Raw genomic sequence first — 16,612 nt, forward strand, 5'->3', positions numbered from 1 at the left:
GAAAAGAGGTAAGTTTATAGAGAGAGTTCACAAAATATGTTTTGCTAGCAAACAGATAACCTTGATCAGTTCGATGAATATACTCATGATTTACAAGAGCATCTCGATTATATTGAAAATAAAGAATATATGCATATTGATCTATGTTAAGAGAGTAATAGATCTAGAGCAGTGATTCCAAGCCATGTTTTCTTGAAATGTTTCAAGGATTCCACAAACATTTAACTCAGTTCAAACAATGTTCTAAACTTCTAAAATAATAAACACATTTAAAGAGGTATATCCAAAAAAAGGATATATTAAGACTATATTAAACAATTTATAAAAATCATGGATAGGCCTGTTCAGTAGGAAAAGCTTCACATTATAGCAAACAAAAAATTACAAAATAGTTCAGTCATTTTCTTCATCATTAAATATGAGAAAGATCTTTTTAACTTAATTGTAACTGAATTTAGAAAGACAGCCAGAGGTTGGTGCCGGCTAGAGAGTCCAAACGTGCTCCAATGAGCCTTCTCAGCGTGTGTGAAAACTCATGTCACTTCAGTATATCTAAAACTTTAACTCTCCAGCACACGTCGTTTCTCTGTTCCTCTCAACCGCAGTTGTTAGGCAAATTACTACTCTACTTAAAAATCAAAGGAAAAATGATACCATAATCTCTCCCAGAGTGCCCTTGACTCTTTTGACAAAGAAAGTAATGATCAGGGGCCCTTCCAGAGCTAATGGCTCCAAATAGGTCTCCTCAGATAAAGAGTCGGGAGCAAACTGAACCACTCCATTTGGATCACCAAACTTTTGTATCTAGAAAGAGAAACAGAGAGCAGAGTGAAAATGTATATAACAGCTATGGATGAAATTACGGTATCCAATATATCAACACACTGATGTATTGTGTATGTACAAGATAAGCTGAGGAAATGAAAGAAACACAATCACGATACTTGGATATAATCCACCTAGCTATCTGATTTTTAAAAACCTTCTTTATTACGTTGATTGTTACCAAAACAGGTAGATTCTTATCCCCCAAGGATAATGGGAATAAGTGTTCAGAAAACTACAATTTGTAGAATCACCAAAGGATAGATAATACTTCAATGACTGAATTTAGCTTTATTCACCTCTCATTTGCTTCATTTAACCAGTTAAGTTTAGCTAACCTCTTTCTACTCATTATGATATAATACAATACGGAGAGAAGCAAAGGCCCTGTGACGGTTAATTTAATGTGTCATCCTGGCTAGGCTACAGTGTCCAATTGTTTGGTCAAACACTAGTCTAGATGTTGCTGTAAAGGCATTTTGCAGATATGATTAATATCTACAACCAGCTGACTTGAAGTCAAGAAAATTATTCTCAATAATGTGAACGGACCTCATCCAGTCAGTTGAACCTTAAAGAGCAAACACTGAGGCTTCCCGGAGAAGAAGGAATTGTGCCTCAGGACTGTAATTTAGGAATCCTGTTTGAGTTTCCAGCCTGCTGGCCTGCCCCACAAAATTCAAACTCAAGACTGCAACTTCGGTTCTTTCCTGGGCTTCCTGCCTGCCACGTTGCTTTATGGATTTTGGACTTGCCAGACCCCACAATCCCATGAGCCAATTCCTTAAAAAAAAAAAAAAAAAAAAAAAAAAAAACTCCTTCGCCATATATATTTCCTAATAGTTCTGGTTCTCTGGAGACATCTGACTGATACAGACCCCAGACATGAGTGTTTTCCAAACTTAAAAAAAAGGTGCATCTTTCAGTCTTTTTTTCAGTAACCTTGGTCCCCAGTACTTTCTTCCCCGATGGACTGGGTGATTCATGCAAAATATGCTGAACTTGGATCTGATCCACACCATCATTGCCCTAATTGTACAAGTACCATTCTTCCTTCCAACAATCTGACTTGTGACATCTGTGAACTTTTATGTACTTTAATGGCAAAGATATCCAATGCGTATGATATGACAAATGCCTCCTCTCTAAAAGTGCCAAATATCCCCAAAACATCAGATTTTCTCAGAAAGTGTAAAATAAGTATTTCTCATTATCTTAAAGCCTTTAAAAATTATCAGTTGGGGCTTCCCTGGTGGCGCAGTGGTTGAGAGTCCGCCTGCCGATGCAGGGGACACGGGTTCGTGCCCCGGTCCAGGAGGATCCCACATGCCGCGGAGCGGCTGGGCCCGTGAGCCATGGCTGCTGAGCCTGTGTGTCCGGAGCCTGTACTCCACAACAGGAGAGGCCACAGCAGTGAGAGGCCCACGTACCGCAAAAAAAAAAATAAATAAAATATATATATATATATATATATAAATAATAACGCTATGGAATAAATTAATGTAACAACCAGAACATCTGACCCACAGGAATTACTATGACTTCATTTGGTCTTATAACTTTAAATTCTTCATAAGCCCATAGAGTTTCAACAAATGTAAATGCGTTTTCCAATAAATCGTTAAATCCAAAATTTTGTGGGCAAAACAAATTCGGACTTACTGTTAATGTAACATCTTTAGCTCTGGAGTCTAATTTAGCTTCTCCTTTCACAAGTTTAAGTTTAATAATGAAAGTCTTTTCAACTTCAATGTCATCATGAGGATAGACTATCAGAATGATGCTTCTCACTCCACCTTCCCCATCTCCAAAGGAGAAGGACCCGCTCACCGGGTCAGCGATGTCTCTGTTCTGTGATGGTAAGGCTTCCTGAGAATTGGGTCCAGCTATCTCCCAGTTTACCTGCAGGGTGTTTGTTTTTTTAATAGAAACGATCAGCTTTAAACAAAGAAGTACTTAGCAGGATATGTAGTATTTAAAATATATATAATACATGTGAAAATTATTCTAGAATATCTCCAGCAAATTCCTATGTTATCAACTCATGTTGTTTAAAACAATATTTGCAAATATAAGCTATGTATCTATAGAATATCTGTTTTCATGAATAGCTATGTCTAACAAGTAAAGAAAGATCTGAATACCCAGTCATTTGTTATCACCACAGGATAACAAAAACATAAAGGTACATATTCTAAATATATATATTAGAGTAATATGAACTTTAAAAATATGAGTACAAACTGTCTTGCTAGTGCACAGCTTCTGTCCATCAAAACCTATTTGAATCTGACTATAAAACCATGTGAAAGGTCTGCTGGGCGTGCAGCAATGAATATACTTAAATTCCTAGTGTAAGAGGAACAGAAATTTTCATAAATTGTTACAAGAAACAAAAATTTTATATTGCAACAAATGCATTTTTTAAAGTTTCTATAATTTAAAATTGTATACTTTTCATATGCATAAAGAAAGAAAACTGGGCACTTCTCTTTGCTTCTTTCATCTTTCATCAGCATTGGACACAGCTGACCGCTTCTTTTTCTTGAAACAACTGTGTCCTGTCTTCCTTGGCTTACATGTTACTCACATAACACATACCTTCCTAGTTTTCCTTCTTTACTTCTCAATCTTTTTGGCTGGCTCTCCCTCCTCAGATCCCTAAATGTTGGAAGCCTGCGCTTGGGTCTATACCCCTTACATCCCTGTCTACACTCCTTAGGCCACAGAGTTTCAAATGCCTCCAGGTGTGTCAACATCTTTTGAATCTGTGTGCAGTCCTGACCTCCCCACAACCCACACTCGAACTTCCCCCTGCCTACCTGCCCCTCCACTGGGGTGTCTAGTAGCTATCTCAAATCAACAAGGCCAAAACAGAATTCTTGCTTTTCCCCCAAGCTTCGGCATCTCCGTAAACAGCACTACAATTTAACCAGTTGCTCAACTAAAATTCTAGCAGTTATCCTTGATTACTCTCTTCCCCTCTACAAGCCCAGTGAATTTTTCCTCCAAAACATACTCGATGCCCATTCCCATCTGGCCAGCTCCATCTCCACCCTTGTCTGAGCCATCGTCAGCTCTGCCCTGGGCTATAGAGGGCAAGAGCCTTCTAACTGCTCTCCCTGCTTCTACTCCGGCTTCTTGACAACCCACTTTCCTCACAGCAGTTATAAGTGAGCTGACAACCTGGTGACACTGACATCATTCCCCTGCTTAAAACTCTCTAATGGCATCCTATTTGCACTTAGACTCATCATCTTTAGCCTGGCTTAGAAAGTTCTCTGTGACCAAACACCTACTAGCCCCTCTGATCTATCTTGTGCTGTTATCCCTTCATTTCCAAGCCCATCCACCACATGGACCTCTGCATACCGCAAACATGCCAAGTTTGTAGATCTGCACTAGGTAATCCCTCTGCCCAAATGCTCATCCCTCTAACAATTACTTGAGCACCTCTTTCTTATCATCTTTCAGCTTTAATATCACACCCTTACCATCCAATCAACAGTGGCCAGCAGGTCACTTATGATTGTGTCTCCTGATTTTACATTCCTGCAAAAAACTTAGTGTTATCAGATCATTTTCTTTTCATTTTTTTGTTTATTGTTTGAAAACTTTATGAGAACAGAGATGAAGTCTGTCTTGTTCACCAGTGCGTTCTCAGGGCCTATAACAGGGTCTGATACAGGAAAGCCCTCTACAAATACTTGTTGACTTTTACCAGAATCCTTCATTTAATTTTTAACTTTCTCTCAAGAGTGTCCTGAGGACAGCTATATGCCTTATGCATTTTTATGTACTTCAAAGGACTTTAGAAGCTGCTTTATACCTACTAGGTAATTAATAAGTATTACTGACTGTGAATAAATAAATGACTATATTTGAGGAATAAGAAAATCCAACACCATAGCTATCAATCCAAATTATTTTTTAAATCATGGGAAAAATAACTCTACCTGAATCTCTCCCAAGAGTCCTCCAGTCCGCTCCAGCATCAAGGGTAAAATCATTGTAGAATTGGGATTAGGAATAGAAATTTTGCTTTGATTGAGAAATCTTACTACACCAAAGGGAGAGTCACTCTTGGCAATCGTGATTCTGCACACTAGGTGGCGCCCAAGGACCGCTCCACCAGTAGCTCCAATGAGCAGGATTTCAATGGGCTCCTCAAATTCACTGCATAGCAAGAAGGAGCAATTCTGTGAGTCTAAACATATTAAAATGCTTCTAAAATCCAAATAACTAGTCATTTTCAAAATTGGTCATACATATTCAAGGCACAGTAGTCACACACCAAGTGGTAAGACGAGGGTGCTTAGCTAAAAGCACAAATGATCACTTCAATATTACATAAACTGGGATAGTTATTAGACTTTCTTCCCCTCTTTTTAATTGCTTAATGCATTAAGGAAGTGATCTGCAGGATGTTTCCACATTCTGATTAGACTTTTCAAATCTAGAAAAATAAAAATTATTATTTCTTCTTCTGTTTGAGAAAAAGTGAGGCACAATTACAATGGACTCCCAATCCCTTTTTCCCTATCTCAGCACCTCCTAAAGTTTCTCACTCATTTTTCAATGGGTACAAGTATAATCTAAAATTCTATTATCAGTGCAAAACATAGGTAAGGACTGGAGCACAATACTCATGCTTTACATATGCCCATGTTATTTCCAATATCACTAAGTAGTTTTACCTTTCATTGTCATCAATGATGGAAACATTTATAAAACTTAAGCTCTGCCCATGCTGAAAGGTGACTGAACTACCATGCAGTACATAATCAACACCACCAGGAACTGCAGAAGAGCTCTGAGAGATGACATCAGCTGTCACACGGCCGTAAGTGCCATGAAGCCTCACCACTGGAATCATGATCATCCCTACGTCCTCCTCCACTGTAACAGGAATTTGAAATTAATTGGTACGCCAGACAAAGCAAGTGACTTTTATAAGATTCAGTCAAATCAAACATGACAATTAAATATAACAGTACAACACAAGCACTCAATTTTTCCGCAGTTCATTTACTGCTTTAAAAAACAATTAGTGAAAATGTCATGACTTATTTTTTTTTTTAGGAGAACTACAGTATGTCACAAGTTGAAAATTATAGTGAGCAGTGTAAGTTAGAATTTAAATAATCGATTTAATCATTAGCATAGCCATTCTTTCTCTGTGTGCCACATATAAATAAATAACCCTTGCTTTTTTGACAATGCTAGATGAGCACAAAAAACACTTAAAATATGTGTACTCAAAGGAAACCATTCTGGGGGGCTTCCCTGGTGGCGCAGTGGTTGAGAGTCCGCCTGCTGATGCAGGGGACACGGGTTCGTGCCCCGGTCCGGGAAGATCCCACATGCCACGGAGTGGCTGGGCCCGTGAGCCATGGCCGCTGAGCCTGCGCCTCCGGAGCCTGTGCTCCGCAAAGGGAGAGGCCACAACAGTGAAGGGCCCGTGTACCGCAAAAAAAAAAGGAAACCATTCTGGATTGTTTCTGCATATTTAACTGAAACATCAGTAATATAAAAAATAAGGTGTATGTTATTTATATCATATGAGTGTTTGAAAACTCCAGATATAAAGATGATTCTGTTACATTTTCAGTTCCTATGAAATCTACTTGTAAATCTGAAAATGTTTCCTCAGTGCTTGATTTCAACTTAAAATTTCTATTCATATTTTATTTCTTCTTCAGCTATGCTAACATATGTATATTAAAATATCATTTAATAGAGTTCACACTAGCCAGGGCTAAATAGTACTGAACTTACATTGTAATTATAAATGCATTGTCCCAAATATCCCCAAAGATAGTGAATCAAACAGAAATCAGTGAACAAAAAAGATCCAAGTCCCATTTTTCTGCTGGTATAAAAATGCAGCCTTTTTTTACTTGCTGTAGACTGAAGTTCAAAAAATGGTGATTTTTCCAGGACTTTACCCATGAAGTCAATACAAATCAACTCCTGAAGTGATTTCTGATGAACTTAAAAAATGGCTAGATAATGAAAGAATTTCACGGAGGCAATGAAGCCAATAAATTAATTGAAACAAGAAGATACCATGTTTATTTTGAAAGGTATATTCATATTCTGCTTTTGAATAAAATCAGAAAAAGCAGCCACCTCCTTCTACCAGGAGGAAATATAACCATATATTCTGCATTCTGCTTCTACAAGAGGGGAGAATTGGCAAGATAAGGCAAGCTGCTATTAGATAATGTTTCAAGAAAGCATGATTAGGAGTCCAGATACTACCTGCACCTGCGGTCCAGTAAAATATTTCAAAGGTGATTATTCATTAGGAAGTGAATATTCACTGATTTCTAATCACAAAGGAAATTAAGCATTACATAAATTAGAAATATAAGTGTTTGAAATATAAACATTTCAACAATCTTAAAGTTAAACATAATTTCTCTAAATGCCTTATTCCCAACCATTCCACTTTGCCATACTAAAGTGAGATTCAAGACTGCCCAAAGGTAACTCAAAATATATTTTTAAAATAAATATGTAAATATATATAAAGGCATATATAAATACATACAAAGGTGTATATATGTGTACACACACACACGCACGCACACACGCATGCACACACCCCAAATCAGGAAAATTTGCATACAGCAATTCAAACTGACAATGTCGTGCTGAGGTACTCTAATTCAGAAATTGGTGGTAAATTTATAAGTAACGTTACTGAACCTACCTTCAAAGGCAGTATAACTTGGGTCAAATTCAATGATTCCCTCTGCGTTATCATTTTTCATTATGATGATTCGGACAATGGAGATGTCTCCTATTTCAGGAGGTTGATCCACCTGAAGTCCATTTTCTTGGATGGTAAAATCATACCCCCTTTCAGAGTCATAAAAAATAAATAAAATAAATTGAGTATAATTGTTTAGCATGAATTGAAGAAGGGTCCTATTAGCTCCTATAATTTAGTCCTATTAAGCTTTTTCATCCTTTTAAAGATCCCAACACGAAAATACTTTTCTTTTCTGAAATGATGTTTGAAATATATTTCTGTGCTGTTCCCTATTATCACCGCCTGCATAAAACCAAAACTCATATAAAGTTATTAAACTTAGGCAATAGGAAAAGATAATAAAACTTTTAGGAAATTGGGAAGAAGTTGTAAAATGAACCTCTGGAGCTAGGAATGTACTGCTGAACACATACTACAGTAATAGGTCACGGAAGGGAATGTCCATGAAATTGTAGTGCACTCAAAGATGGAAACCAGCTTGGTTAGAGATCTACAGTGTTAGGTTGAGAGGGTTACTTTATTTATTTATTTTTTTTATGGAAGAGAGAGTTACTTTAAGGATATAATGAGTGTCATGCCACTAAAGAAATTTTAAGCTAAACCATCAAGATTCAAGAAAATATTCCAGTTTCTGTGAATATCAATTAAATCAATGCCTCTATTCTTTCATATAGATGGTAGCTTACTTGTCTAGCAATGTACTTCTGCTGAGAAAGTCTCTTTTAAAGATTGCTATTACTCCCATCAAAGAAAAGTTTTGACTTCCTGGGTTTTACATCGCTTTAATTCCTGAAGCTACCAAAAAAGATGGCACTAAACCATTTTAGTCCTTCCTTCAATTCCCAAATTCTATTTACCTAGTATTTTTAACCTACCTAGTTTGGAAAGGTTGAACGCTCATTAACTAGATTATATACAAGACAAAATTAGAAAACTGGGGGTTAAAACATTAAATGATAAGAGAAACCATTATCAGTAGTCTGAGATGGATCATGGTTTAGCTGCTTACCGTAACTGAGTATCAAGGCAGTAAACTTTCTAGCAACTAGGCAAATTGGGTTTATACTACTCTCCTTTTCAGTTCAAAGGAAGCCTAGAAATTTATCTGGAAGAAAAACTTGTTTCCTCAGAATTAAGCTTAAGTAGGAATTGCCTTTTTTAAAGGGCAGCAGCGAGGACAAATGCCTCAAGCCCCACTTAGTCAAAAACACAGATATAATCTCACACATAATGAGCTACATTTACCAAACTTCACTCACTTAATTAAAACAGTCAGTGACCATCTCAAGTTTTAATACATTTAATATAAGTACAAATTCATTCCCATCGTCAGACACAGAATCATACCTGGGAAATTTAAGAGTTGAAGTGTTAGTGAGCCCACAATAATTTTTCCTGGGGGAATGATATACACTCTGCCTAAGTCATTCAGTGAAATATTTTAGTTAAAAAAAGCTTTAAAGCATTGCATTAATATCACAAATGCAAAAGCATTTTCACTGCATGCACAAGTAAACTTCCTTTAGGACATATCTAAGTGCAAACATTGTTCCAGTTGAAGGTTGTATGTAAGCCATAGGTACAGAGGTGCTTCTTGAGCCACTTAACCTGTAGGTATTCCATCTATTTCATCATGCAACACGTGTTTCCCACCCTTGTTAATCAAGTCACTGCACTAAATCAGAGAATGAGAGGGACTCAATATGGTTAACTCTCGATTTTCAATGAAAACATGGTGCATTAACTACCAACCATCTTTTACTCAAAATTTTCTCCCCTGCTTTAAAAATGCCATTGGGCAAACATCTACCTCATTCATCACAAAGAAGACAATATTGTACAGCCTTCAGAGACATCAAGGAAAGAAATCTCTCAGTCCAGCCTGTTCCCTGGTGTAGAGACAGAGATGGAGGAACCAAAATCTGTCCCACCAGCTGACCTTTGACCTAGAGAACAGCTCCTCTCTTTCCTCACCAAATTACTACAAGTCCACACCATGTTCAATTCCCCTGCTGCCCAGAGTGACTTCACACAACAGAAACACATACTTTCAACTTTCAGGAAAAAATTTTATTTAGAACATTGTATAATTAACAGTCTTTGCCACCACTGTCCTGGTCTAGTGTCACATAAATGTGAGACAAAGCAGGGAAAGACTGTTTTACAGTCAGTTCAGTATTAATCCCTGCACAACCTAGCTTTCACTCATCCTTTCTCTCTGTTTTGTTTCCTTTTTCCTATTTTTCTCTTTTACTTTACCTTCCCAGGAGTTCCACCTTTGTAATCACTAGGGAAAATTCCTCAGGGCCTTCAGGAAGGTTGTCATCAAGGATTTCAATGTGCACACTTTTCACCGTCTCCCTCGCTTCAAAGAGGAGCTGCCCTGGTGGAGGGATGAAATCCACGCCGGCCTCGGCTGTCCCACTCACAGCCTCAAACCAGAGCCTCACAGGGCCAAAAGAGCCACCCGAACGGATGATTGTGAGGTTAACCTATGCAAGAAGCAGTTTTTTATTTTGGATGAGTACTCTACCAGACAAGACTTAATTTTGAGTGTCTCTAATCCTATTTACCAGGATTATGTCGAAGTTACATGTAAATTTATCAAAGTATATAAATTCTACGTTAAAATGCTATCAGGAACACATTAATCAGTTTGTGAACACTTTGGAATATGAACAGAGAAACACATTTCAAAGATCACTCACGATATAAAAAATAAAAATGATATTTAACATTTTAAGCATTTCATGCTCCACCTTTTGCACTTCCTCTGACACCCGAAGTTGTTCTTGTGAAAAGGCGAATCGTCCATAGGGAAAGTCACTAGCCACCACTGTGATGTTGGCAGTGCTGCTGGACTCACGCCATACCCCCCCGTCACTGACTCCAGTGAGCTGAAACTCATAGAAACACTTTTCCTCAGGAATGTCATCATTCAAAGCCTAGAGAAGGACAGAAAGAGCCATGAGCAGCAGAATCTGAACATTTAAAAAAATATATCTATCATATAAGCAAAACAATGAACTCTGTAATACTGACCACCTCCCACCACCCCACCCCCCAACCACACACACACACACAGCAAAGGGCATAACAGCAATCAGTAATACTGATACCTGTAACACTACAATTGCCGCAGACTGTCCATCTCGCATTGTTAGTTTTCCTGAAGTTTCAGCAAATTCCCCCATGGAAGGAGGGAATATCCTCCAGTACACTGTGACCTCCCCAGAAATCGCTGGTCCACGGATGAGGCTATAACAACACACAAATGTATATTTCATTTTTTATTGAAAAGAGCTTTTCCTAAATATTTGCTCTATCCTTCAAAAATAAACAATTTTCAATTATTTCAAGAATACTATGAATTTCAATAACCCTATCTATCAACTATAAAGCAAAAAAAGTCTTTTAATTCCAAGACAGTAACACCCAAAATACTGAGCTTGTGTAAATCTGCTTGACAAGAATACTAGGAAAAGCTGAACACTAAAAGTAGAAGGTTTAAAGGAATAAAAAAAAAGTACGTATGGACATTCCACTTACTACACAAGATACAAAATACGAATAAAGAACAGTAAACACTTCACACATGCAATGCTAATGAAAAAACTACCAAAAAGATAAACTTTTGACACAAATTCAGCTACTTTATTGATAACTGCTATCTCACTCCTCATGAGAAAATTTATGATAAACAAAACTGCCTATGATCATACTACCCTAGTTAAATAATAGGTCCTAATTTTAGAACAATCAGAATCATCAAATCTTTGATCCAGATGATTTTTTAAGGGATGATTCTGGAGCTGAGGCACACAAGCTTACAGAGATGAAGTAACTCCTATTTTACATGCTTAGTGACAGAACAGGGCTGAAAGCACAGATCTCTTGATGTTACTCAGTGTGCTCTCCTTGGCATGGGGTTGTGCAAATAATCTAAAGAACAGTCCGAAACCTTCTCATGGCCTACCCAGCTCTTTGGTGGGGATAATGGTGGACTCTGGGAGGGCTCACACCAAGGAGTACTACCCAGAATTGCTGCTGCAAGTGTCTTTGTCCCCACGGGGAGCCACAGCCACCCCTCCACCTCTGCAGGAGACCCTCCAACACTAACAGGTCCAAGGCAGAAGGCAGAAGGTACACACTCCCATTCCGCAAAGAAAGAGGTAGAGGGACCTTAAAGTAGCATTTTTTAAAAAAGCTGTGTGGCTGACAGGGTCTTGGTGCTCCAGCCGGGTGTCAGGCCTGAGCCTCTGAGGTGGGAGAGCCGAGTTCAGGACACTGGTCCACCAGAGACCTCCTGACCTCATGTAATATCAAACGGCGAAAGCTCTCCCAGAGATCTCCATCCATTTCAATGCTAAGAACCAGCTCCACTCATCGACCAGCAAGCTACAGTGCTGGACACCCTATGCCATACAACTAGCAAGACAGGAACACAACCCCACCCATTAGGAGAGACGCTGCCTAAACTCATAATAAGGTCACAGACACCCCAAAACAAACCATCAGACGCGGTCCTGCCAACCAGAAAGACAAGATCCAGCCTCATCCACCAGAACACAGGCACTAGTCCCCTCCACCAGGAAGCCTACACAACCCACTGAACCAACCTTAGCCACTGGGGGCAGACACCAAAAACAACGGGAACTACGAACCTGCAGCCTGCGAAAAGGAGACCCCAAACACAGTAAGTTAAGCAAAATAAGAAGAGAGAGAAACACACAGCATATGAATGGAGCAAGGTAAAAACCCACCAGACCTAATAAATGAAGAGGAAATAGGCAGGCTACCTGAAAAAGAATTCAGAATAATGATAGTAAATATGATCCAAAATCTTGGAAATAGAATGGAGAAAATACAAGAAACGTTTAACAAGGGCCTAGAAGAACTAAAGAGCAAACAAACAATGATGAAGAACACAATAATTGAAATTAAAAATTCTCTAGAAGGGATCGATAGCAGAATAACTGAGGCAGAAGAACGGATAAGTGACCTGGTAGATAAAATAGTGGAAATAACTACTGCAGGGCAGAATAAGGAAAAAAGAATGAAAAGAACTGAGGACAGTCTCAGAGACCTCTGGGACAACATTAAATGCACCAACATTCAAATTATAGGGGTCCCAGAAGAAGAAGAGGAAAAGAAAGGGACTGAGAAAATATTTGAAGAGATAATAGTTGAAAACTTCCCTAATATGGGAAAGGAAATAGTTAATCAAAAAATACACTAGAAGGAATCAAGAGCAGAATAACTGAGGCAGAGGAACATTCTACATAGTGGAAATAACTACCACAGAGGAGAATAAAGAAAAAGATTGAAAAGAATTGAGAACAGTCTCAGAGATCTCTGGGACAACATTAAATGCACCAACATTCAATTCTAGGGGTCCCAGAGGAAGAAGAGAAAAAATAAGGGACTGAGAAATATTTGAAGAGATTATAGTTGAAAACTTCCCCAATATGAGGAAAGAAATAGTCAGTCAAGTCCAGTAAGCGCAGAGAGTCCCATACAAGACAAATCCAAGGAGAAACACGCCAAGACACATATTAATAAAACTATCAAAAATTAAATACAAAGAAAAAATATTAAAAGCAGCAAGGGAAAAGCAACAATTCACACACAAGGGAATCCCCATAAGGTTAACAGCAGATCTTTCAACAGAAACTCTGCATGACAGAAGGGAGTGGCAGGACATATTTAAAGTGATGAAACGGAATAGCCTACAACCAAGATTACTCTACTGAGCAATGATCTCACTCAGATTCGATGGAGAAATTAAAATCTTTACAGATAAGCAAAAGCTAAGACAATTCAGCACCACCAAACCAGTTCTACAAAAAATGCAAAGGAGCTTCTCTATGCAGGAAACACAAGAGAAGGAAAAGACTTACAATAACAAACCCAAAACAATTAAGAAAATGGTAATTGGAACATACATATTGATAAGTACCTTAAAAGTAAAAGGATTAAATGCTCCAACCAAAAGACATAGACTGGCTGAATGGATACAAAAACAAGACCCATACATATGCTGTCTACAAGACACCCACTTCAGACTTAGGAAAACATACAGACTGAAAGTGAGGGGATGGAAAAAGATATTCCATGCAAATGGAAATCAAAAGAAAGCTGGAGTCACCAATTCTCATATCAGACAAAATAGACTTTAAAACAAAGACTATTACAAGAGACGAAGAAGGACACTACATAATGATCAAGGGAGCAAACCAAGAAGATATAACAATTGTAAATATTCATGCACCCAACATAGAAGCACCTCAATACATAAGACAAATACTAACAGCAATAAAAGGGGGAATCGACAGTAACACAATCATAGTAGGGGACTTTAACACCCCACTCTCACCAATGGACAGAACATCCAAAATGAAAGTAAACAAGGAAACACGAGCTGTTAATGATACATTAAACAAGATGGACTTAATTTATATTTATAGGACATTCCATCCAAAACCAGCAGATTACACTTTCTTCTCAAGTGCACATGGAACATTCTCCAGGATAGATCACATCTTGGGTCACAAATCAAGCCACAGTAAATTTAAGAAAACTGAAATCATATCAAGCATCTTTTCTGGCCACAACGCTATGAGATTAGAAATCAATTACAGGGAAAAAAACATGAGAAACACAAACACATGGAGGCTAATCAATATGTTACTAAATAGCCAAGAGATACTGAAGAAATCAAACAGGAAATCAAAAAACATCTAGACAGAAATGACAATGAAAACATGACAATCCAAAACCTGTTGGATGCAGCAAAAACAGTTCTAAGAGGGAAGTTTATGGCATTACAAGCTTACCACAAGAAACAAGAAAATTTCAAATAAACAATCTAACCTTACACCTAAAGGAATTAGAGAAAGAAGAACAAACAAAACCCAAAGTTAGTGGAAGGAGAGAAATCATACAGATCAGAGCAGAAATAAATGAAATATAAACAAAGAAGACAATAGCAAAGATCAATAAAACTAAAAGCTGGTTCTTTGAGAAGATAAACAAAATTGATAATCCATTAGCCAGACTCATCAAGAAAACAAGGGAGAGGACTCAAATCAAAAAAATTAGAACTGAAAAAAGAGAAGTTACAACAGACACTGAAGAAATACAAAGCATCCTAAGAGACTACTACAAGCAACTCTATGCCAATAAAATGAACAACCTGGAAGAAATGGACAAATTCTTAGAAAGGTATAACTTTCCAAGACTGAACCAGGAAGAAATAGAAAATATGAACAGACCAATCACAAGTAATGAAATTGAAACTGTGATTAAAAATCTTCCAACAAACAAAAGTCCAGGACCAGAAGGCTTCACAGGTGAATTCTATCAAACATTTAGAGAAAAGCTAACACCCATCCTTCTCAAACTCTTCCAAAAAATTGTGGAGGAAGGAACACTCCCAAACTCATTCTATGAAGCCACCATCACCCTGATACCAAAACCAGACAAAGATACTACAGAAAAAGAAAATTACAGACCAATATCACTGATGAATATAGATGCGAAAATCCTCAACGAAATACTATCAGACAGAATCCAACAACACATTAAAAGGATCATACACCATGATCAAGTGGGATTTATCCCAGGGATGCAAGGTTTCTTCAATACATGCAAATCAATCAATGTGAAACACCATGTTAACAAACTGAAGAATAAAAACCATATGACCATCACAATAGATGCAGAAAAAGCTTTTGACAAAATTCAACACCCAGTTATGATAAAAAGTCTCCAGAGAGTGGGCATAGAGGGAACCTACCACAACATAATAAAGGCCATATACTACAAACCCACAGCAAGCATCATTCTCAATGGTGAAAAACTGAAAGCATTTCCTCTAAGATCAAGAACAAGACAAGGATATCCACTCTCACCACTATTATTCAACATAGTTTTGGAAGTCCTAGCCATGGCAATCAGAGAAGAAAAAGAAATACAAGGAATACAAATTGGAAAAGGAGAAGTAAAACTGTCACTGTTTACAGACAACATGATAGTATACATAGAGAATCCTAAAGATGCCGCCAGAAAACTACTAGAGCTAATCAATGGATTTGTTAAAGTAGCAGGATACAAAATTAATGCACAGAAATCTCTAGCATTCCTATACACTAATGATGAAAAATCTGAAAGAGAAATTAAGGAAACACTCCCATTTACCACTGCATTAAAAAGAATAAAATATTTAGGAATAAACCTACCAAGGGAGACCAAAGACATGTATGCAGAAAACTATAAAACACTGATGAAAGAAATTAAAGATGATATAAACAGATGGAGAGATATACCATGTGCTTGGATTGGAAGAAGCAACAATTGCAAAAATGACTATACAACACAAAGCAATCTACAGATTGAATGCAATCCCTATCAAATTACCAATGGCATTTTTTACAGAAGTAGAAGAAAAAATCTTAGAATTTGTATGGAGACACAACAGACTCCAAATGGTCAAAGCAATCTTGTGAAAGATAAAGGAGCTGGAGGAAACAGGTTCTGGATTTCCGACTATACTACAAAGCTTCAGTAATCAAGACAGTATGGTAGTGCCACAAAAACAGAAATATAGATCAATGGAACAGGACAGAAAGCCCAGAGATAAACCCATACACATATGGTCACCTTATCTTTGATAAAGGAGGCAAGAATATACAATGGAAAAAAGAAAGCCTCTTCAATAAGTGGTGCTGGGAAAACTGGACAGCTACATGTAAAGAATGAAATTAGAACATTTCCTAACACCATACACAAAAATAAACTCAAAATGGATTAAAGAGTGTAATGTAAGGCCATACACTATAAAACTCTTAGAGGAAAACATAGGCAGAACACTGCATGACATAAATCACAGCAAGATCCTTTCTGACCCACCTCCTAGAGAAATGGAAATAAAAAAAAAAAACAAATGGTACCTAATGAAATTTAAAAGCTTTTGCACAGCAAAGGAAACCATAAACAAGACAAAAA

At 37.6% G+C, this 16,612-nt stretch overlaps 1 protein-coding gene across 1 annotated transcript in view; it reads right to left on the reverse strand.

Moving 5' to 3' along the window:
* ADGRV1 (adhesion G protein-coupled receptor V1) overlaps positions 1–16,612 on the reverse strand; it is a 577,115-nt gene that overhangs the window by 356,427 nt on the left and 204,076 nt on the right. The window contains exons 62-69 of the mRNA XM_082836315.1: positions 10,726–10,864; positions 10,366–10,551; positions 9,866–10,098; positions 7,544–7,692; positions 5,523–5,724; positions 4,782–5,001; positions 2,488–2,727; positions 655–804 (exon numbers count right to left, since the gene is read on the reverse strand). Coding sequence (XP_082692441.1) covers positions 655–804; positions 2,488–2,727; positions 4,782–5,001; positions 5,523–5,724; positions 7,544–7,692; positions 9,866–10,098; positions 10,366–10,551; positions 10,726–10,864 — 1,519 coding nt within the window. The remainder of the gene's footprint in view (positions 1–654; positions 805–2,487; positions 2,728–4,781; positions 5,002–5,522; positions 5,725–7,543; positions 7,693–9,865; positions 10,099–10,365; positions 10,552–10,725; positions 10,865–16,612) is intronic.

This window comes from Leucopleurus acutus (genome assembly GCF_964270905.1).
Source record: "Leucopleurus acutus genome assembly, chromosome: 3".
Classification (NCBI taxonomy): Eukaryota; Metazoa; Chordata; class Mammalia; order Artiodactyla; family Delphinidae; genus Leucopleurus; species Leucopleurus acutus.